This window comes from Jatropha curcas, chromosome 9, assembly GCF_041381405.1.
Source record: "Jatropha curcas cultivar XTBG-Jc1 chromosome 9, XTBG_Jcur_1.0, whole genome shotgun sequence".
Classification (NCBI taxonomy): domain Eukaryota; kingdom Viridiplantae; phylum Streptophyta; class Magnoliopsida; order Malpighiales; family Euphorbiaceae; genus Jatropha; species Jatropha curcas.
The window spans coordinates 10,963,215-10,986,597 of NC_143159.1; the positions used below are offsets into that span (position 1 = coordinate 10,963,215).

The 23,383-nt window shown below is 31.6% G+C and overlaps 1 protein-coding gene across 1 annotated transcript; it reads right to left on the minus strand.

Annotated features, from left to right (window-relative positions):
- Nucleotides 1–5,897: 5,897 nt before the first annotated feature.
- Nucleotides 5,898–7,654, minus strand: LOC105645127 (phenylacetaldehyde synthase). Its single transcript, XM_020683663.3, has one exon. The coding sequence runs from the start codon at nucleotides 7,606–7,608 to the stop codon at nucleotides 6,058–6,060; it is 1,551 nt and encodes a 516-aa protein (XP_020539322.1). The 5' UTR covers nucleotides 7,609–7,654; the 3' UTR covers nucleotides 5,898–6,057.
- Nucleotides 7,655–23,383: the final 15,729 nt, after the last annotated feature.

Consider the following 23,383-nt stretch of genomic DNA (forward strand, 5'->3'; position numbering starts at 1 on the left):
ACAAAAATAAATGTAATTAATATGGTAGTTTACAATAGAATATTTTGCTTACTTATGAATTAGGTAGACCTTTGATGTAGGAACATTATGTATGAACATTTAGAATAAAATAGGCCACATTGACATTTGTTCAATAAATAATTATAATTTTGAAATTTTAAATTTTTTTATCTATATCTACATACTTATATCTATTATTTAGACATCTTTATAATATCAATCAAATATTTTTTATAAACATCTCAATAGTTTTAATTAACATTAACAGATTATCGCTTCATTCGCGATATAGTCTTTTTCATTTTATAATTATTTTTTTCCGGGACATTGAAAAAAAATGTAGGAATAAGATTTCAAAAGTAATAAAAGGTTATGGTTGTTTTGTTGTAGATGAATGTCGACTTCAATAGACGAGGCTTAACCTTGATCATTGACAAAAATAAATGTAATTAATATGGTAGTTTACAATAGAATATTTTGCTTATTTATGAATTAGGTAGACCTTTGATGTATGAACATTATGTATGAACATTTAGAATAAAATAGGCCACACTGACATTTGTTCAATAAATAATTATAATTTTGAAATTTTAAATTTTTTTTTCTGTATCTACATACTTATATCTATTATTTAGACATCTTTATAATCTCAATCAAATATTTTTTATAAACATCTCAATAGTTTTAATTAACATTAACAGATTATCGCTTCATTCGCGATATAATCTTTTTCATTTTATAATTATTTTTTTCCGGGACATTGAAAACAAATGTAGGAATAAGATTTCAATAGTAATAAAAGGTTATGGTTGTTTTGTTGTAGATGAATGTCGACTTCAATGGATGAGGCTTAACCTTGATCATTGACAAAAATAAATGTAATTAATATGGTAGTTTACAATAGAATATTTTGCTTACTTATGAATTAGGTAGACCTTTGATGTATGAACATTATGTATGAACATTTAGAATAAAATAGGCCACATTGACATTTGTTCAATAAATATTTATAATTTTGAAATTTTAAATTTTTTTATCTGTATCTACATACTTATATCTATTATTTAGACATCTTTATAATCTCAATCAAATATTTTTTATAAACATCTCAATAGTTTTAATTAACATTAATAGATTATCGCTTCATTCGCGATATAATCTTTTTCATTTTATAATTATTTTTTTCCGGGACATTGAAAAAAATGTAGGAATAAGATTTCAATAGTAATAAAAGGTTATGGTTGTTTTGTTGTAGATGAATGTCGACTTCAATGGATGAGGCTTAACCTTGATCATTGACAAAAATAAATGTAATTAATATGGTGGTTTACAATAGAATATTTTGCTTATTTATGAATTAGGTAGACCTTTGATGTATGAACATTATGTATGAACATTTAGAATAAAATGGGCCACATTGACATTTGTTCAATAAAACCTGAGCATCTTCCCACTCCTTGGAAGCATCAATTATTTCAACTATGTTGATATATATTCTCCATTTAGTCAGCTTTATATTTTTTTTTTCCATTTTTATAGGTCTTTGAATTTTTTTTTTTTTATTTTCATAGTTATAAATGGATAAAATGATTTAGCATGCTTAGGCCAAATCATTTGCGGTTTGAATTTTTTCTTTTAAATATTATTCTTCGCTTTAAATTTGGATAAACTTTAAGATATTCAAAATTTTTTATTAGATAATGTAGAAGAATTATTATTTTTTTTATAACATGCCATGCACATTGACTATGCTGGTTAAATACACATTCTTAAAACTTAATAGGTACCCAAAAAAAAAAAAAAAATCAAGTCATCCCCAACTCCTATCCTTAATCGCAAATTAGTATTTATATACAACTAAAATGAAAAATAACAATAAATTATTTTTTTACTACTAGGCAAAAGAAAATAAATGAGAAAATAATCTGAATTGATAATGATAATCATTTTGGCTACAATGGCAATATTACTTACCCAGTGCATTAGAAAAATGAATATATGCACAAATTCTTAAAATCTCAAAAAGTGACCGCAAATAGAAATATGTAGTTCTAATTTTTTTCAAGTTTTCTAAATATTATTTTCTTTCAAGTCAATCAGATTTATAATATAAAAGAAAAAATATTAAGAAAATTAAGAATATTTAATCATCAAGAGTTCATCTATTTATTGCAAGGAAAATATAAATCTCTTACTATAATTACAAATTATTTAGTAACAAAAAAAAAAAAATAAAAGTAAAAAATTATTAGTAAAAATAAAACCCTGTTAAGAACCCATCCATCTAATAAAAAATGTTTCAATGTATATAGATATTTATATATCAATAAAATATTATACACATTTTAAAAATTAAAATTTTCAATTATTTGCCATCCACACACATATGTTCATTTTATTTAAAAAAAATTTTGAAAATATAAAATTTAAAAACTTTGAAGGTTTAATTATATATATTTTATTTGAAAATCTATTTTTTACAAAATACTAATCAGATCATAAAAATATAAAAAAATAATATACTTTTTTAGCTCTCTCCTAAATAAAATATTATATAATTCTATTTAAAAAGTTTATTTTTAAAAAAAATATATCCAATCAAATCATATAAATATAAAGAAAAAAATATTAATAAAAATAATTTTTTATTTTTTATTTTTTTAACTCTACTAAATAAATATTTTAAATTATAATCAAAATAGAATCAAATATTTAAAAAATAAATATAAAAATTTTAAAATGTCTCATTATCATATTTATATTTATTAAAAATAAATTAAAAAAAGATAAAATTGAAAAATTGAAATGCTTAATTATCTATATATATTTATTTAAAAAATAATTTTTATAAATATATGCAATCAATTAATAAATGTAATTTTCTAATTGACTATAACTAAGGTTATTTTAGGATATTCCAAATTTTATTAAAGTTCGTTATGGAAAATTCCATTATTCTCCTCCTTATTTTTATATTTATATATACTATAGATTTATATTAACTGCTTATACTTTTTTTTTTACCACAGTTTTCCCTTGTCCATTTAACTAAATCTAATCTTATTTAGGATCAAATACTTACTTCTTACTTAAAAAAATTTTGAGTTCTTTCCGCTCTACCAACCATATCGGTTGCTTATACTTTAATTATATTTGTCTAATCAAATGTTAAAGACAATAACGCTTGATAATTCGCTCCCTTAAGTTTTAAACATCGGTATAAATGCTAAGTCACTGAACAGTATAAATAATTGAAATAGTGTTTTGACTAAGTTCAAAGTTCAAAATACTAATCGTTAGATGAAAAGTTATTTCCGAATTGAACTATATAAACTAGATTATATATAAACTCCTAATTAGTTGTGACTAACTTATCCTTTTCTCGGATTGCCCACAGTGATCAATGGTAGCCCCTATCTTCTCTTTCTTTTGCTTCGTGTTATACTCTTTCTTTTGCTTTTTATCTTTTATTCATTTTAATAAACTCATATATGTTTTCCTTATAACATATATGTTTTTTTTTTTCTTTTGCTATTGTTTCTTTATCTCTATATTTGAAGTTTTTTATCCATTCATTGTGAGAATTCGATCAATTCTTTGTGAGGATTTATTATTAAATAAAAAAATGATATTTAATTTTATTTGGTTCGAGACTTTAGATCTTGATTTGTAGGTGTAGAATTTCAATCAATAGAATTTAGTAGTGCGCTTTGTTCCTTCGTTGATACTATTAACACATAATGACGGAAACTTGTATGTGATTATCATATATTGCAAGTTCTTAGAAAAGCAATACAGGTATAAAATATCTACAGAAGTTATTATTTTGTCCTTCAAATCAATTAATTGACTAGTTGTTATTATGAAGATATATATCTTATGTCAAGATCATCTTCAAGTGGAAAAATTTAATATCATATTTTTTTAATTTTAATTTTATTATTCAAAAGAATATAAATTCTTTTAGTTTGACAAAGATCAGTAAACTTTATTAGCTATTAATAATAAAATTATACATCTAATTTATATAAATATTTATATTACTTGATATTATTATTATTAATGAATTATATTTTTCAGAAAAACTCATACTTAGTTTCTCAACGATAGTTATTTATGGCATAGTTGGAGTGATTATCACTTCTAATGAGTGAATGATACCTCTCTCTCTCTCTCTATATATATATATATATGAAAATTATAAAGTTAAGTGGATTCATCAGTTTTTAATGCCACATAAATTCATCAGTTAAGTAAATTCATAAGAATTAGAGGAAACTAGTATTATTTTAATCTTAAAAATAACAATACATAATTTTTAATTTGAAATAAACTGAGTAATGTCCTTATCACATTAACTTCTCATTGCATAGTATGGAATTTGTTTTTTGACATCAATAAACAGCTACATATTGAAATTTGTTATTTGTTTTTTTTAAAACAGTATTCTTTCAATTTAGATTCTGATAAATGTCAAGATATCTAAAACTTTTTTTAGATAATTTAGAGGATTTTGTAGTAATTGCTTATACACTTTACATAAATAGAGCCTATATAAATTCCTGCTTGGTTTCTCCGCGTTACATAATTGATAGACAAAGCATATAGTTGTAGTGTGTATTCCTTCTAATAAATGAGTAGTAGGCAGAATACATAAATTGACCCATAAATTTTATTATTTTAACTTTGTGTTTCCTTTATTTTTATTTTGACCATCAAACACTTCAATTTATAAAATTCTACTTATTAAACACTTCAATTTTCAAAATTATTTTGTTGAACACCTCAACTTGCAAAATTAGATTAATTAAGTACTCGTTAAAAAGTTGAATTTATGAAAATTATTATTTTAAAAGTCATGCTAACTACATATAAAATCTATATTTTACAGATAAAAGCCAAAACCTTAAAAAATATTGTTATTAGTGTTGAAAAGTGTGTAACATTATCAAAATTTATAAGTTTAAATGCACGATAGGTCATTTGTAAAATTCAGGATGTTACAAGATTAAAGTTACAAATTCCATTGATGAATTTATGTATTCAGCGACTAATAAAATTTTAGCACATTTTTATTGTTTGAAAATTATAAAGACGAGTAAATTCATCACTTTTTAATATTAAAACGTCAAAAATTAGTGGAATTAGTATTATTTTAATCATAGGTATACCAATACAAAATTTTTAATTTGAAAGAGATTAGTTAATGATTTTAATTTGAAAAAATTAATTACTATCCTTATCATATTAACTTCTCATTTGATAGGAACCTTAATAAATGGAATTGTTATTTGGTAGCTACATATTTAAGTATAAGATTGAAATGTATAAATTAAATTAGTATAAATTTTTCTTTCTAAAAAAAAAAATATATGATTCTATAATGATTATTCTTCATATATACGTAAATAGCTGCAATAACTAGTATAGATATTCTTCATAATTTTTAATATAATTAGGAGGTTTAATCCATGTCAATGCCCTTTTCGTGAATTAAATTTGCATTCTCACTCTTATGACTTTCCGAGAATTGAACTTACATTCTCACTCTTACAGAGATTGAGACCGCTTACCATCCCAACCATGTTCATAGTATTCTAATTTTTTTTCTTTTAATAATTCTTGAGCTTTTTTTTTTTTTTTTACATGTTTAATTAGTAGATGACATATATTTGAAATCTACTATAATTTAACTAATATATTTATTTAAATCACCCATAATCTTTTACACGCTTAGACATTAAAATTTTGAAAATTTTTTATGTTAATTTCTTTGAAAAGACATTTTAATAATCTAATCTATGAAAAAAATTAACAATTAAATACGTTGATTTAAAGAAAAATAGTTAAATATGCTTATTTACACTTTTTAAATATCAAATAATAACGATCAGAAGTAAAAATAAGAATCAACTATTATTATTTCCTGAAATTATATATAAAATACTTTCAATTACTTTTATTGTTGAATTCATTATAAAGTTGCAAAAATATAAACTTTTTAAAATACTACTTCCCAGTCACCAGTACCATATAAATATATATGAAGCAGAACCTTCAAGGGATTCCTAAAATGGCATTTGCATGTTCTTTAATAACTTTCCAAGCCATAATAACATGGCGATCTTCTGTAAGAGTGGCACCAACAGCAAATCTAATGAAATAAACTCCCTCAACCATCGCATGACTCATATAAATGCATCCTGAGGCATTAATTGACTCCAATAATTTTCTATTCAGCTCATTTGCAAGTGTCTCATGATTAGGCAATATTTGAACTCCATTTTTTCCAATTTCAATTGCTTCTGCTAGTATCCTAAAGCAAACCATTGCAAAATTTCTTGGCACCACTATCTCAAACCTCTTGTCCTCCATTACAAGTCCTTCAAAAAGTTTTGCCATTTCGATATGTTGTCTGAGGAATTTTCTCAGGTTACTCACACCATAGCTTCTCAGCACAAGCCAGAGTTTCATTGACCGAAACCTTCTGCTTAGGGCTATTTGCCAATCTTTGTAGTCTACGACTTGTGCTGAGTCAGAAGCCTTGTTCCTCAAGAACTCAGGATTTGTTGAAAGGGATTGTGTAAGACCCCTTGGATCCTTAACCCAGAGGCAGCAACAATCGAGATTTGTGAAGAGCCATTTATGTGCATTTAGACTAAAAGAGTTTGCCTCCTCTAATCCATCAAGGAAATGTTGAAATTCTGGGCATATACAAGCATTTCCAGCATAAGCAGCATCCACATGAACCCATATGCTATATTCTTTCGCTACGTTGCATAATGGCCTTATGGGATCTATAGCTGTTGTTGCAGTTGTGCCTATGGTTGCACAGAGAAACAATGGGATTAGACCTTTTTCTATATCTGATCGAATAGACAACCTCAGCAAATCAGGAGACAACGCGAATGCTGTCGATTTAGTTGTCTTAATAGCTCGAAAATTCTGCGGGTCAATTCCAGCAATCTTAGCTGCCTTTTGGAATGCAGAATGTGTTTGATCAGAACCATAAACAACTAACTTGGTGATGTTGCTTTTTCCAATACGACCTAGCGTTTGATCTCTGGCGGCAATTAGAGTGCACAAAATGGCTTCACAGGTAGTGCCATGAATAACGCCGCCACCATTTCCAGAGAAAAGAAAGCGGCTTGGAAGCTCAAGCATTTGACCAAGCCAGTCCATTACAATGCTTTCTAGTTCAGTTGCAGCTGGAGACGACATCCAGTTGAATCCAACGACATTGAAGCCAGTGCTAAGCATTTCTCCAAGAAAAGATGCAATGCTTCCACTTGAAGGGAAGTATGCAAAATAATTAGGACTCTGCCAATGTGTAATACCTGGAACTATATGTTTTCCCACATCTTGGAGGATAGTTTCAATACTTTCAGGATGAGAAGGGGCTGAGTTAGGCAAGCAATTTCGAAGATAGCCAGGTTCAACTTGGCTTAGAACAGGGTATTTCTCAATGTTCTGATAATAATCGGCAATGAAGTCTACAATCATATGGGCTTGCCTTCTAAATTCATCAGAGTTTAAAGGATTCATGGCTTCCTGCTTGTTGTTGGAAGATTTGCCTTCAATTTCTTGGTTAGTCTCAATGTTGCTCATTTTGAAATGGAAAGAAAGAGAAATTAATGGAGAGTAATAGGACAGATGTTGAATAATTTTGTGGTGTATTCTTTCTTTATGCTAGTACATCTTTATATGCGTGTGTATTTAATTTTTTCATTGGTAGATTACATTTGTAGATTTTAGAAATAACAAATTTTTTTTCCATTTTTACAAATAAGTTATATTTTTAGATTTTGGAAATTTCAATCTTTATAAAAAATAGGGCGATCATCATTATAATTTTATAATTTAATTTTAATAATCTTTTCTTTTGTAAAGATTTTCGTAATTTATATTTATATATGATTTTTATAAATTATATTATTTTAATTGGAGCCTCTCAATGAATTTTCTAGTGACTGCACGGCAAGAAGGGAGTTCATCAATTGAGCTAGTCTAACTAAGCTATTTATTATCCTGACAACTATTAGCCTCACTAGCCAAATTTTATTAATTATTGACCCAACTTCATAAATGATGTAATATTTGTTTTTTTTTTTTTCTCTCCACTTGGACCAACCCGCCCTTTACATTATCTCACTAAAAGTCAAATCCCTAATTAATAAGATGCAGAATAACTCATTCCTCTCAGTGCTGAGTAGATGAGGCTTAGCCATATGGATTGAAACACGTGTTATCTACTATCTTACTTTTCAAGATATAAATAATTTTAGGATAATTATTTTATTTCAAAATATAAAATTTTTTAAATATTTTAAAAATAATAAATAATTTTTCTCAATGTTACTGATATTTATAAAGTAAACCATTAGAAATACCTTAAGTTTGCCTTTTGTTATAATTATATTCTATTTTAAATTAACTCCTCAGACACTTCAATTTCTAGCTTTTGTAATAATTTTACCTCTAATTCAAATCAGTCCTTTTAAAATGAATAAAATAATAGAATATGGGACACATCAGGTTAAAATTTAGTTTTGCTTTTTAGTTTTAAAATAAAGGATAATTTGGTTTTCAAATGAAAATTAATTTGGTTTTGGAAGGATAAAATAATAATTCAAATCAATATCTTAGTTTTGAAATAAAGGATAATTTAATCAAATTATTCTTAGTTTTATTAAAATTTAAAAGAATTAATTATTTTATGAATCTGCATGCAAAAATCGATTTATATTTTAAGACAAATAGAGTAATAGAATAAAAGGATGAAGAGTAAAATCAAATTTATAACTGAATTAATATTCTGAATTACAAAAAGAATGAAATAATTTAGTTATTTTTCATTTTTATGTAAATTAAATTGAAGAGTTTATATATGAGGGTGGCCATTCTAACTAAAATTGTTGGAAACTTTATCAGATTTAACTAACAAATTTGAATTTATGAAATATTTGTGTCAGCTTTTCTAAACAATATATAGAAACAAATCCTAAAAGGTTAACAGTTCTCTTTAGTTTCAAGACAACTAAACTTTATTTAGACCTTTTATTAATTTGACCTCAATTTGACCTTTTTATAGTAACAGCATGCTTAATTATAAATAAAAATAAAAATATAATTAAAAAAAATACTCTCATCATTTTAAAATCATCATGTGACTTTGATAAAATGTTTTAAAAATAAAAATTTTAAAAAATTCTATTAGTCTAAATACATAATATTGCACATATCAAATTTTAATTTTTAAAATCAATGTGCTAATTAATAATTTAATAACATAAATTTGTGTTACATATCAAAACATCTCCAAGCATGACATAAAAATTAAATTAATAAAATATAAATTTTAATTACATATTTTATTTTGTATTATCTATATCTTACTATGAAAAGATCCTACTTTAAATAAAAATAAACAAATAACTTTTTTTTTTTTTTGCACATGTCTCAAATTTTATATTTTTAAATTTATAAATGTGCCAACTACTTGATGTGAATATAATTTAAATTTAAATAATTAAAATTTTTTTTAAAAAAGATATAAATACTTTTTATTTGCAAATTTCATCATTAATTGTGGTTGAAGGTGTTATTGCTGGAAAAGATCGAAATTAGGGTAAAATTAACAGAAACAATAGAGTAAACTCGTAAAAACTTTACAAAGTTCAGGTTATTTTGATATATTAGGCCTTTTCATTTTTTTATGTGAACTTATCATGGCTGCTGCACATATGTGTAATTTTGTTATTATTTTTTATCATTTAAAAATATTAACTATATTAAAAAAAAATGGAAGAGTTTTATTGAAAAAAATTGAAAATATTAAAATAATGTGATATTCCTTCAACCTTGCATGCTTGCTAAAGGTGTTGGCGATTTTTACAAAATGAGGAATCATAATTATTTAAATTCTTCATATCCCGCTATTTTCCATGAGTTTCCTCTATGTAAGCTAGGATAGGCTACCAATCTAGCTACATTTGGAAGAATATTTTGGGTCATTGACAAAGAACTGGGTGGGTGATGGAAAATGGCAATGAAAATTAGCATTTGGCAGGATCATTCGATGAGGGATCTTCATGATTTCATAATCTAGTCAACCCTTTCCATTTGGATTATAATGTGAAGGTTAGTAACTTAACAATTTTGATTCTAGTTCTTGGGACAGTGATTTAATCTCGGTGATTTTTTCCCCAAGCGAAGTCATAGCTATATGTATGACCCATTTTTGTTTAGAAAGAGTTTCGCTAGGGCGGAGGGATGGGGACTAGGGGATCTTTGACCCCCTCCCCCGTCCCCTCAAAATTTTGAGAAAAAAAAATTATAATTATCTATATTAATATTTAAATTTTATTTGGTAAAAAGTTAATGATACACTTTGGTATTTAACAAACATGAAAGTTCAATAGACAACCAAACAATTAAAATTTTATTTTTTAACTAGACAAAAAGTAATTGGTTGTCATAAGTCACAAGTTAAAGCCCTAATCTAATAGTAAAGACAAAAGTTTGAGAATAACTCAAATATGTATAGCACAATAATTGTCTTTTACTCTTCTTTCTTCTTTTCTTTTCCTCTATGCTCTCTCTCCTCTCTCATGGCTTCCTTCTCTTAAAATTCCAAAACAAATGGAATAATCAATAGTCCCCAAGAACAAAGTGGTCCCTCAAGGGCGGAGCAAGAAATTTTTTTTAGGGAGGCCAAAAATAATTATTTAACAAAAAATATAAACTCTAAATATCATATAAAAAATTATAACAAAGGTTCATAAACTATATAAGAGAAAAAGATTACGTAAATATAAAAATAAAGCAACTTACTTGATTATTTAAGTTACGCCGGCTCGCTATGTTCTTGTCAACTGTAAATTTTTTAGAAATTTCTCTTTATGATGTACATAATTAAAGAATCTCTAAGAAAATCATCTTCCATTCGGCAACTAAGCTTTGTCTTCACAATTTTCATAGCTGAAAGAAGTCGCTCAATAGTTGCTATTGAAACTGGAGAGTTAAAATAAGTCGAATTAATTTATCAATCAATGGGTATGATTTTAACTTTCATGTTTCCACCAATCCTCTGCATAAGTCTGTAATAGTATATAAATTTTTTAACCCAGATGATTAGCTACATCACGCTCATAATGCTACAATTGAAACTTTAGAGCAATTTTTTCGTGATCAGAAAAAATCTTGAGGATAAACCTTCTGAATTAAAGTGCAAATGTCATCAATTTTAAATGCTTTAAAAACATCTCTCAGATCCAAAGCTATACTTAGAATGAGAAATTATGTTGTTTGCTCACTGAATCTATAATTCAACTTTTGTAATTGATGATCTATAGCAGTAGTAAATATTTTTACCATATAATGATACTCTACTATCACTATATCTTGGCGACGACAAGATCAAATTATGTTAGAGAAGCATGCACTCATATTAGGAATATCAGTCTTGTCGCTTACAAAATGATATCACATTTTCTAGTAGAGCCGCCTGATAGCTTTTAGAGTTAAAAACAATTCTTCTTTTTATTCATTACATTTCAATCTGTGAATTACAGAGTTTATATACACAACATATAATTATTATAGAATATTTACAATAACTGCGTTTGATTTGCATTTGATCCTTTCCTTATTTTCTTGATCCAATTTCCTTATTTTTCTGATTCTGCCTGATTTCCTTATTCTTACACTCCCCCTCAAGTTAGGTCGTAGGGTCTCCGACACCCAACTTGACTAATGCTTGATTGAAGATCTTTCCTGGAACTGCTTTGGTGAGTCTATCTGCCAACTGCTCCTCAGACCGAACAAATGGCAAACAAATGCTTCCATCTTCAAGTTTCTCCTTGATAAAGTGTCTGCAGCTTCCACATGTTTGGTCCTATCATGTTGTACTGGATTTTCAGAAATAGTTATAGCTGCTCTATTATCACACAGCAGTTTGCAGGACCTTCCTGGAGGGAAACCTAACTCTGTCAATAACTTCTTCAACCAGAGAACTTTGGCTAAACCCCGTGCAATCGCTCGGAACTCTACCTCAGCACTGGAGAGAGCTACCACCTTCTGCTTTTTACTTCTCCAGGTGACCAAGTTATCGCCAACAAGAGTGAAGTACCCTGATGTCGATCTCTTGTCAATTGGATTCCCCGCCAATCAGCATCAGTGTAGGCCTGTATTTCTAAGTGACCATGCTTCTGGAATAACACTCCTCATCCTGGTGTTCCTTTCAGATATTTGACAATCCTGAGTTCTGCTTCCATGTGGTCAACCTATGGCTTGTGCATGAATTGACTAACTATCCCAACTGCATAAGCTATGTCAGGTCCAGTATGTGAGAGATAAATCAGCTTCCCAACTAGCCTTTGATACTGGCCACGATCAGCTAACTCAACTCCTTTAGTGATCTTGAGCCCATGATTGACTATCATTGGGGTTTCAACCGGCTTGCAATCCATTACTCCTGCCTCTGTGAGAAGGTCAAGTATATATTTTCTTTGTGAGATGAAAATACCCCCTTTTGACCTCAAGACTTCGATGCCCAGAAAATATTTTAGTCTCCCAAGATCTTTCATTTCAAATTCTTTGAAGAGTCTCTCTCTCAATGACGCTATTTCCTCTGTGTCATCTCCTGTGATAATCATATCATCCACATATATAATGGTGCAAGTTAATAGCTCTCCTTTCTTCTTTATAAAGAGTGTATGGTCAGAATTACTTTGACAGTATCCATATCTTTCATGGCCATAGTAAATCTCCCAAACCAGGCCCTTGGAGACTGTTTGAGCCCATATAATGCCTTTTTCAGCCTACATCCTTTGTAACGCCCCGTTTTTCCTGCGTTTCAATAGTAGTTTACCGGTCTGTGAATAGTACCACCGCTCCGGAAGTCGATATTATTTTTGGTCCGGAAAAATTACTATTTATGTTTTATATTTTATTTAACATTTTTGGAGCATGTATGCATGGTTTTTATGGGTAGAAAGTAAGTAAGGAATATTTTTAAAGAATTTAGATAATTAGTGAATAGTGAATTATGGTGTTATATTAAGTAAGAAAATTTGAGCAATTATTTTTTATGGAATAAATTAGAGAGTTTTGTGGAGCTAAATAATATTTTGAATGAATTTAATTGGAGAATATTTGGAGAAAAGATCAAAACACCCTCCAATTTGGAGAAAAGACCAAAATACCCTTTAGTTGCTTTATTAAAGGCAACCATCAATTATTTAGCAACAAATTTTTCCTTCTTAGCCTTACATGTCTCCTCCTCCTCCTCCTCCTCCTCCTTCTTCTTCTTCTTCATTTTCTTCAATTCTTACTTAGTAAACACATCAAATTTACCCATCCAACTTAATTTAAGTAATAAATCTTAGAGAGTGAAGCTAGAGAAGTAATATTTGGTGACTAATTTCAAGGAATTGGTGATTTTCCTACTTGGGTCAAGTGAGTGATTTTATGATAAGTTAATTATTTTTGGGTTTAGAGTTTTCTTTTAGCATATACATGCTTAATCATGCTCCAATTACTTGTTTTATTTGTTTTCTTTATTTGATTTTGAGTTTCTTACATGTACAGGGTGGAGAGCCTTCTAACAAAGATAAGGGCAAGACCAAAGCTTGAGAAGCTTTGATTAAAGCTTGTTAAAGCTTGTTTTGAAGGTTAGTGTTCATAAACACACTTACCTTACTCAAATTTTTGATTTTGCGCCTTTATGCTCTCATGTGTATATTTTGGGATTTTGTATGAAATGATTGATTTTTTGAATTTTGGTTGCAATAACATGCTCTTGGGTGATATTTGATGAGTATTTATGTTGTGGTAGACATTTCTCCCTTGTATCTTTGTTGTTCATGTTCCTTTCATGGGTAAAGTAAGCTGAATTTGGGAAAAACATGTTTTTGAGTGAGATTAAGGGCCATTTTTCGATCCTTTCTTATTTCCATTTGTGTCTGAGTCCTTTATAAAAGTTGTAGGTCTACCTTTTAGCTTTCCAACCCGTCCTCTTGTGTCCAATTTGGAGATATATAACTCAACTTATGGCTGAAACACCCAAACTAACTATGTTTGTATCGGGCCACATGCATCACTGAATTGAGTGCACAGTTTGACCACTATAAGGACAAGATTAGGTTCTGAGTTCTTCATAAAAGTTGTTGCCCTGTGTCTTGAGACTTTCCTCGTTCTGAATTGGTTTCATTTGAGTGTTTGGTTAAGTAGGAATTCAATAAACATTGGACTTGGTTCTGCTGAGTCAAGTTTGGATGGTAGTCTGTGTTCCTAGCTTTGTTTTGTTATCTTCCATATTGATCTGGGCTGTGATCCCTTCATAACATTTGTATAATTTTGTCTTAGCTTTCTAATGACTCTGATTTCATTTAATTTGGAGACCCATAACTCAAGTTATGTTTTAAAAACACAGCAAGGGTTAATGTTACTTTTATGCTGAAAATTTTCTATGTTAAGTCATTTTGTTGAAGTATGAGAATTTTTATGAATTACTTAAGTTTAAATTAAGTTTTTATTATGAGAAGACTAAAGCAAATGAATTTTATGAGAAATGTTTTTGGGCTCTAATATACTTGGTGTGGATTTGATGCATGATTTGATTTTATTATGTATGATGAGCATGCTCGGCATTTGATGCCATTATGATAAGAAGCTATGACCATATGCTAGGCACGTGGGTGTCTTATGTTAGGGCTGACGCGCTCTATATGTTATGATAAGGTTGGCGACCTAAGGCCATTATGAATAAGCTATGAAAACTTATCTGCTTCTTTTTCTCCTAAGTGTATGTGAGCCCTTGTAAAATATTTTTAAGGAAGTGAAATAAATGAGATCACATTATGTTAATCACTCTTAGTTTACCATAACTTATTTATGAGATCAAATGAGTTTCTAAAGCATGATGTGTTGGTGTACATATGTAATGCATGTTCAAATTTAAGGATTTTATGTATATAAATTATTTTTAAGTATGTTGTCATCACAACATTGGTTTGTTATGTTTATGAGCACCACTGAGTTTATACTCAGCGTGTTGATTTTATCACGCGCAGGTTGGAGATTGTGCTTGCTGCTTAAAGACCTAAAGAGTAGCATCAGAGCTGAAGAGATAGTTTGGTAGTGTATTAGTATTTTATGTAACGAAAAATTATGGCATGTATAAGTATTACATTTTTGGAGACTGTATTATTTAATTTATAACTTAAGCATATTGTTGTAAATTATTTTGGTCTATATATTGGGAGATAAACTTGGAACTTATTTAATGGTTAGAATATTAGAAGTTGATATGTTTAAATGCATGTATTTAATTGTTGAATATTATAATGTTATTGAGGATATGAAATGATAGAAGTGCTATTGTGTTGTTATTGGAGTTTGATGGGGTTTGGAGTTTGGATTTGGGAGTGCTTTGTATTCATATGTTTGGCAACTTCTATTTTTAGGGAAAACTCTTGCAGTTTTTCTATAGGACTCTCCCAAATCATTTTCAAAACAAAATATTATTACTTGCTAAACTTATGAATAATAAGTCACTTCTAATTCATAATATGATTGTATGATTTATATGTAGGTTAGGACGGTGCCTCTAGCATCGATTGTGGTATCCATCGTCGGGTCTTTCGGGATCGGGCGGCTGGTGTTACATCCTTCCCCAGCTTTGAAACCCTTTGTAAAACCTGGAGGAGCTTCCATATAGACTTCTTCTATGTCACCATATAAGAAGGCATTTTTCACATCAAACTGATGTAGTGGCCAATCAAGATTTGTAGCTAATGAGAACAGCACACGTATCGTATCTATCCTGGCCACAGGAGAGAACGCCTCTGAGTAATCTATGCCATAAGTCTGTGTGTACCCTTTGGCAACAAGTCTAGCCTTATGCCTTTCAATGGTTCCATCTGCGTGATGCTTTATTGTAAACACCCATTTGCAACCAACTGGCCTTTTTCCTTCTGGTAACCTGCATTTCTCCCAAGTACCATTTTTCTCCAGTGCATCAAATTTCAACTTGCATAGCTTGTCTCCACTGTTGGCTATTCTGGGCTTCTTCAACAGTTCTTGGAATATCCTCTGAATATATTGACATTACAGAGGCCTTTGCAGATTCTGATAAGCTCCTCCTGACTAAGTTTGCCATTGGATGTCTTGAATTTCGAGGCTCATAATCAGGTTCATACCTCTTTGGTGGCACTCCCTGATTGCTTCTTGGTAGAAGAACATACCTCTCAGTTCTTGGTTTCTCTTGGGCTGTTAGATTAGTCATTTCACCAGCAGGCATATCTAAAGGAGCCTCAGGGGTAAAGTCACTAACCTCAAGAATATCGGTTGGAGAGGATTCAACATGATATGATGTAATGGACTGTTCCATGTTATCAAAAGCAGATCCGGTGGTCTCACCTACTTGCTCTGTTGGGACAGTTTCAGGCAGTATTGGACTATGTAACCAACTTAGTGGATCATTTCTAGAACTCTCCCCCTGATCACTAGGTTGGTTGTGAAAATAGTAATCAGTTCCAAGAAAGTAACAGTCCATTGTGGTATACATATGACCAGATTGAGGATCAAAACACCGATATCCTTTTGTATGAATCCCATTGTCAACAAAAACACACTTAACAGCACAGGGGTCAAGCTTCGTGCGACTAACTTTTGGAACATGAACATAGACTGTACTACCAAAAACTCTTGGAGGTAGAGTTAGGACAGGAGGTATGTTGGGGTATTGAGCTAAGGTGGATATGGGTGTTTTCATGTGGAGAATTTTGGTAGGTAAACGGTTCATAAGATAAGTTGCCGTGGCAACAGCGTCTGGCCAATAATACTTAGGTACTTTGGATTCAATCATGACGGCTCGAGTGATTTCTAGGAGTATTCGATTTTTTCTTTCGGCCACTCCATTTTGCTGGGGTATGTGTGGGCAAGAGGTTTGGTGTATAAGTCCATTGTTTCGAAAAAAGGTTTGCATTTTGTGGTTTACATACTCCCCCCCATTGTCAGAACAGAGGATTTTTATTTGTTTCTGAAATTGGGTGTGAATTAAGTTGTAAAAACAACAAACTTATCAAAAACTTCAGACTTATGTTTCAAAAAGAAAACCCAAGTCATTCTTGTGTAATCATCAATAAATAGAAGGAAATACGAAAAACCATTTTTGCAAGTAACAAGGGCTGGACCCCACACATCAGAATGTACTAATGAAAAAGGGATATCAGTTCTAGTGTTATTAGGATAGAGAACTTGTTTATGACTCTTTGCCAAGATACAGGTATCACAAGACAACTAATTTTGATGAGAAAAAAAACTGAGGAAATAAGTGTTTGAGGTACCCTAAGGAAGGATGACCCAATCGTTAATGCCACAACCAAGCCTGTCTATCCACTGTCCCGTGAGTAAGCATTACGTTACCTTGTTGGTTCACTTCATCAACATAGTAAAGTCCGTGTCTTTCAGTACCACGCCAAATGATCCTCCTCGTCTGAATATCCTACAAAATGCAAAAAGTAGGATACATTAGAACCACACAATTTAGCTCTTTGGTTACATGACTAACTGACAATAGTTTATGCGACAGGGCAGGAACATATAAACAGTTTTCTAGTTTAAATGTTGGTGAAAAATCAATATTGCCTGCTCCCTTAACCGGTATAAGACCACCATTAGCTGTTTGAATCTGTTTTTTCTAGGGTTCAGTAGGGGTATGGAAATCTGAAGTATCTGGTGACATAGTGTCAGTAGCTCCATAGTCACATATCCATTCTGTCTCCTTTGAGGGCTTATTTTTAGCAATTAGGCCCATGCTAGGTACCTCTTTATGATTTTTTGTAACCAGGGGTACATAATAAATGTTCTCAAAAAATTCAAGGTAAATCTGCAAATTTTCCATGCTTCCAGATCCAATTGCAACATTATTATGGGTTATGTGGTCAATGTCCAAAGAAACAAAGTCTGCAGGGTTAGTTTGTAAAATTTCAAAACTCTAAGTCCCTTTCTTAAATTTACCAGGTGTCTCCACATTAAGATCCCTAGGGTTCCCTTTTTGTGTCTCAATCGCGTCTCTGCCTCCTCCTTTCTGTGATGCTCCGCTTACCATTCCACTGAATCCAAGAGGCTGGCTGTCTCCCCTGGTGCTGATGGTCCCAGATCGCCCACCGCGGTGGTGATAACTGCTTTGGTCCTCTTCTTACTATCTGTCCACCACTCAGGGTACCTAATTAGTTTGAAACACCCCTCTCGATTGCGCCTTAAACCTCCGCAATGCGAGCATTTTAGACCACTCTTATCATCCTCTCGCCAAAGTGAAGATTTGGCCCCTGTCTTGGCCGTGTATGACCGGCTTCTGGTGGCGAGGCTGCTCCCTATTCCCGAGGGGTTTAACCCCAATGATGGCACCCCTTTCATGATCTCTCTCTGAGCTATTTCTCTTCTGATCATCGCATACGCTTCCTCCATCGTTGGCAGAGGATCTCGATTCAAGAGATCTTTCCTGTCCTTGTCATACCCATCATTTATCCCTGCAAGGAATTGATACAATCTGTTCCTTTGCATTAGCCCATTGTAGATCGTGATATCCTCAGAGCATTTCACAGGATTTGGCATTCTTCTATCAATTTCCTTCCAGATAGCCACGAGCTTGCTGTAAAAATTCTTGATTGGATCTGAACCTTGCTTCAGGCTATTGGCTTTCATAGTCAGATCGAAGATTTGTAGACCATCCTGACCACTACTGTACATTGCCTCTATTCCCTTCCACAGATCTCTTGCGGTTGGGTAATCAAGATACTAGTTCACCCAGTCGGATTCTATATTCTCTATGATCCATGTGATTACATTGGAATCTGACTGTGCCCATTTGGGATATTCTAGATCAGTGGTTAGTGGTGGAGGGGTTGTGATGTGTCTGAGTCTACCTCTCCCAATAATTGCCAAATACATCAGTCTGGACCATTTGATATAATTTTGGTTGTTTAGTTTTTCTGAGATACTCACTGTTTGGCTTGTTGTATTTTATGTGGTAGGTTTGGTGTTGTTGATTTGCTGAAATAGTTCCAGTAATTGGCTCATTGGAATAGATTGCTCCATTGATTTTGTTGTAGACGAGCTAACTTCGTCTGACATTTCAGGTAAGTTTCAATGGTAGGTGATGAGCTTAGATAGAAACTGGGTCTAATGACCGAAAGATAGGCTCTGATACCATGATAGCTTTTAGGGTTAAAAACAATTCTTCTTTTCATTCATTACATTTCAATCTGTGGATTACAGAGTTTACATACACAACATATAATTATTATAGAATATTTACAATAATTGCATTTGATTTGCATTTGACCCTTTCCTTATTTGCTTGATCCAATTTCCTTATTTTTCTGATTCTGCCTGATTTCCTTATTCTTACAGTGCCCAACCTGTATCTCTTAACTTTTGAATCTATAAGTTTATACTAGAGACTAAATGCATGGCATTTAAAATGTCTAGAGATTTTTGTTGTAAAGCTTGACAAAGTATATCAGTAATACCCATAATCTCTTCCATCACATGTAAAATAAGTACAAAATCAAAAGATATTAATAACTTAATAGCAAAAGTAGCATCACCATGTTTAAAGTATGTGGATCCATCAATAGCTATGCTTTGAAGAACTGAGCAAGTTGCACCAATCATTCTTATTACACCGCAAATGGAATTGAAATAAGAACCCCATATAGTATCTCCAGGTCGTTGTAAGTTCCAGTTTGATTAGCTCCTCTTCCAGTATTAAGATTATAATTTGCAATTAAATTTGTGATTTTAGCTACTTGTTTAGCTTACAATTCATCATTGCGTTTAGAAGAAGCACTGACAATATTGACAATAAAAGTCAAAATTTGAAAAATGCATAAACATCAAACACCTCTTTAGCTGCAGCAACAAGAGTTAATTGCAATTGATGTGCTAAACAATGCACATAATGTCCTTAAGCTCTGTTTCTCAAGGATTGTCCTCATGCATATTATGAGCCAAACCAAAAGTCATTCTAATCATCATCTTAATATCTTAATAACACCCTAATGAGTCCCATCGAGCATGCCAAAAAAGTTGCTTGATCCAAAGTGGAGACGATCGATTAGGCCTATATCTATCAGGAGCGGTATTAGCAACCAAACTCAAATTAGTTCATCAGAGGCGCAATAATTGAAGATACAAGCAAGAGACACAAATAAATGAAATGGTGCATTTGTGGTACTTATTCTAGAAGAAGTTAGTTAGATGAGTCAGTTACATGTTAAATCCTAGCTGGCAATATTGTTAGTGTGTAGTTGTAGATGTTAAACAACTTGCTGTTTTAGAAGCGGTTACCAAAACTAGCTATCGTAGCTTAATATATTCTTGTACAAATTGTTTTTCACATTAATGACAATATCTTCCAGATTTTTTCGTTCTTTTGTTCTTAGATATTTTCTGTTATGGTATCAGAGCAATCATCGCTCATCACTCTAAATTCTTCTTCTTGTTCATATTGAAATTGATATTTTCTTCTCTATTAGTTTCTAGTTCTCTATTCTTACTTTTACTCAAGCAAAAATGGCGGCTGATCATTTGCAGAACCCTTCCAACCCGTATTTTCTCCATCCAAACGAAAATCTTGGTTTAGTCTTGGTTTCACCTATGCTTTCTGACTCAAACTATCACTCTTGGGCCCGAGCTACGAAGAGCACTTTGATTTCAAAATAATAAAATTGATTTCATTGATGGATCTCTAGCTCAGCCTCCTCCAACAGATGCTATGTTCTCCACCTGGGAGAGGTGTATTAAGATGGTTCTTTCTTGGATCACAAGGTCACTTTCTCCTTCCATTGCATAAAGCATCCTTTGGGTTGATAATGCTTTTGATGTTTGGAAGGATCTACAGGACAATTTTCCGAAGGTAATGTGCTTTGAATCTCTGACTTGCAAGAAGAGATTTCCAATTTTAAACAAGAAGTGAATATTTTACTCAATTGAAGATATTATGGGATGAATTTCTTAATTTGAAGCCTATACCTAACTGTACTTGTCCTACACCTTGTTCTTGTGGTGTAATTGGAATTTTCAGAAAATATATTAAAGATGATTATGTAATTAGGTTTTTGAAGGGCTTGAATGATCAATATGCACATGTCAAGTCACATATAATGTTGTTCGATCCTTTGCCTCCTGTTAATAAGGTATTGATGAATAGATCTCCAATAGCAATTTCAGATCTGGTCACAACCAGAATGTAGCCTCTAGAATCAAGAATTCAAGTTCTGGAAGTAGAGGTGCAACTGGAGGGAATCGGATTTACAATTCCAAATTGAACAATTTCAACTTTGCTGGAGCTTTTGTACCACGAAATCAGATGAACAATAACATCAAATTTTGCACCTTCTGTAGGAAACCAAGGCACAATTAGATACCTACTAGAAAAAGCATTGATATCCTCTAGGCTTTCCTTTTTGAAATCAAACAGCACAACCTGCTACAAACATGTGCAATGCTGATTCTTTTCAAGCACTAATGGACACTATTGCAAGCACAGATGCCTCAATGTTGTCCTTTAAACCAGAACAACATCTCAAATTGCTATTGCACATACAAGAGCAATCTGGGCCTCTCAATCACACCACTAATACAAGTGCACTTGTAGCTGTTCATAACATTACTACTATTGCCGCAAAAGAGATCACGTCTCCCTCTTCAAATGAATTAAGCTAAGCTGCAGGTACTCACTTAGCTCTTCTTGCTAATTCATTTGCTCAAACATGGCTCTTAGACACTGGAGCAACTGACCATATAGCATTCTCACTCTCAATGTTTACTACATGTAAGTGTATCAAGCCTATTTTTGTGAAGCTACAAGATGGAAGTCATGTCATGGCACATTACTCAGGCACAATAATTTTCACAGCTAATTCTCAACTCTCTGATGTTCTCTATATACCAAGTTTCAAATTCAATCTGATCTCAGTGACAAAACTTATACATCTGCTAGCATGTGTTTTACATTTTGAGGGGACTTCTTGTATTATTCAGGATCAGCTTACCTTGAAGAAGATTAGTACAGTTGAGGTGCAATCTGGGCTATATGTTTTTATATCATCAATAACAGCTCACTTGGTGAATTCAATAATAGTTTTTATCCCTTGTGCATCTTCTGCACTAACTACTGCTTCATTTCCTCTAAATGCTATCTGGCATTATAGGATGGGACATCCATCCAATACAAGATTGCTGCAAATAAGTAAAGTTTTTCTTGCTGTGAAATTTACTGCACATGATAATACCCTGCGATTGTTGTCATTTGGGTAAGCAGAAAAGATTGCCTTTTCCTAATAGTGACTCTATAGCTCTTACTATTTCTGATTTGGTGCATATGGATATATGGGGACCTCTGTCAGTCCCTTCAATACATGGTCACAACATTTTTTTTTTTTTTAGTTGTTGATGATCATACTAGATGCCTTTGGATCTTTCTTATGAAGTCAAAGTTAGAGGTCATATCATTAGTTTAATCTTTTATTTCCATGGTTGAAACTCAATTTGCTGTCAAAGTTAAACAGATCAGAGCTGACACACCAACAAAATGCATGATTTCTAATGCATGATTGGCTAGAATTTCAAATGCATGATTTCTTTCATAACAAAGGCATCCTGCATCAAATTTCTTGTGTTGAGACACACCAACAAAATGCTATTGTTGAAAGAAAATGACATATACCGAATGTGACAAGAGCTTTAATTTTTCAAAGCAACTTACCTTAAAATTTTTGGTGCTATGGAGTCTCACACGCTGCATTGATACTAGGAGATCAGTAACAAGGTATGCTCTTTATCTTGGTATCTCATTTGTTGGAAATCAAAAAGCAAAGTACAGTGTCTAGATCATTCTCAAAAGCAGAGTATAGGGCTCTTGCTGCCACCACTTGTGAAATTCAATGGCTTAAGTATCTCCTTCAAGACTTAGTCATTCCTCATCCTCAGCTTGCAAGTGTGTACTATGATAATCAGTCAGCTATGCATATTGCAGCTAACCCAATTTTCCATGAAAGTACCAAAAATATTGAGTTAGACTGCCACATTGTTAGAGTGAAACTGAAACTTGGTCTTATTCACCTTCTTCCAATTCCTACTCATGCTCAGCTGGCGGGTACATACAAAACCCCAGTTCCCATTGCTTCTTTTTGATCATTCGTACTCAAGTTGGGAATGTTAAACCTCCATTCTCCAGCTTGTGGGGAGGGGAGCATTAGTAGCCAAAACTCAAATTAGTGAAACGGAGAGTTTTGGGCAAAACAGAGGCGTAGTAACTGAAGACACAAGCAAGAGACACAAATAAATGAAACGGTGCGTTTGTGATATTTAT

Bases quoted from the DNA above. Each gene is read 5' to 3' on its own strand.
- LOC105645127 (XM_020683663.3), bottom strand. From the start codon at position 7,608: ATGAGCAACATTGAGACTAACCAAGAAATTGAAGGCAAATCTTCCAAC.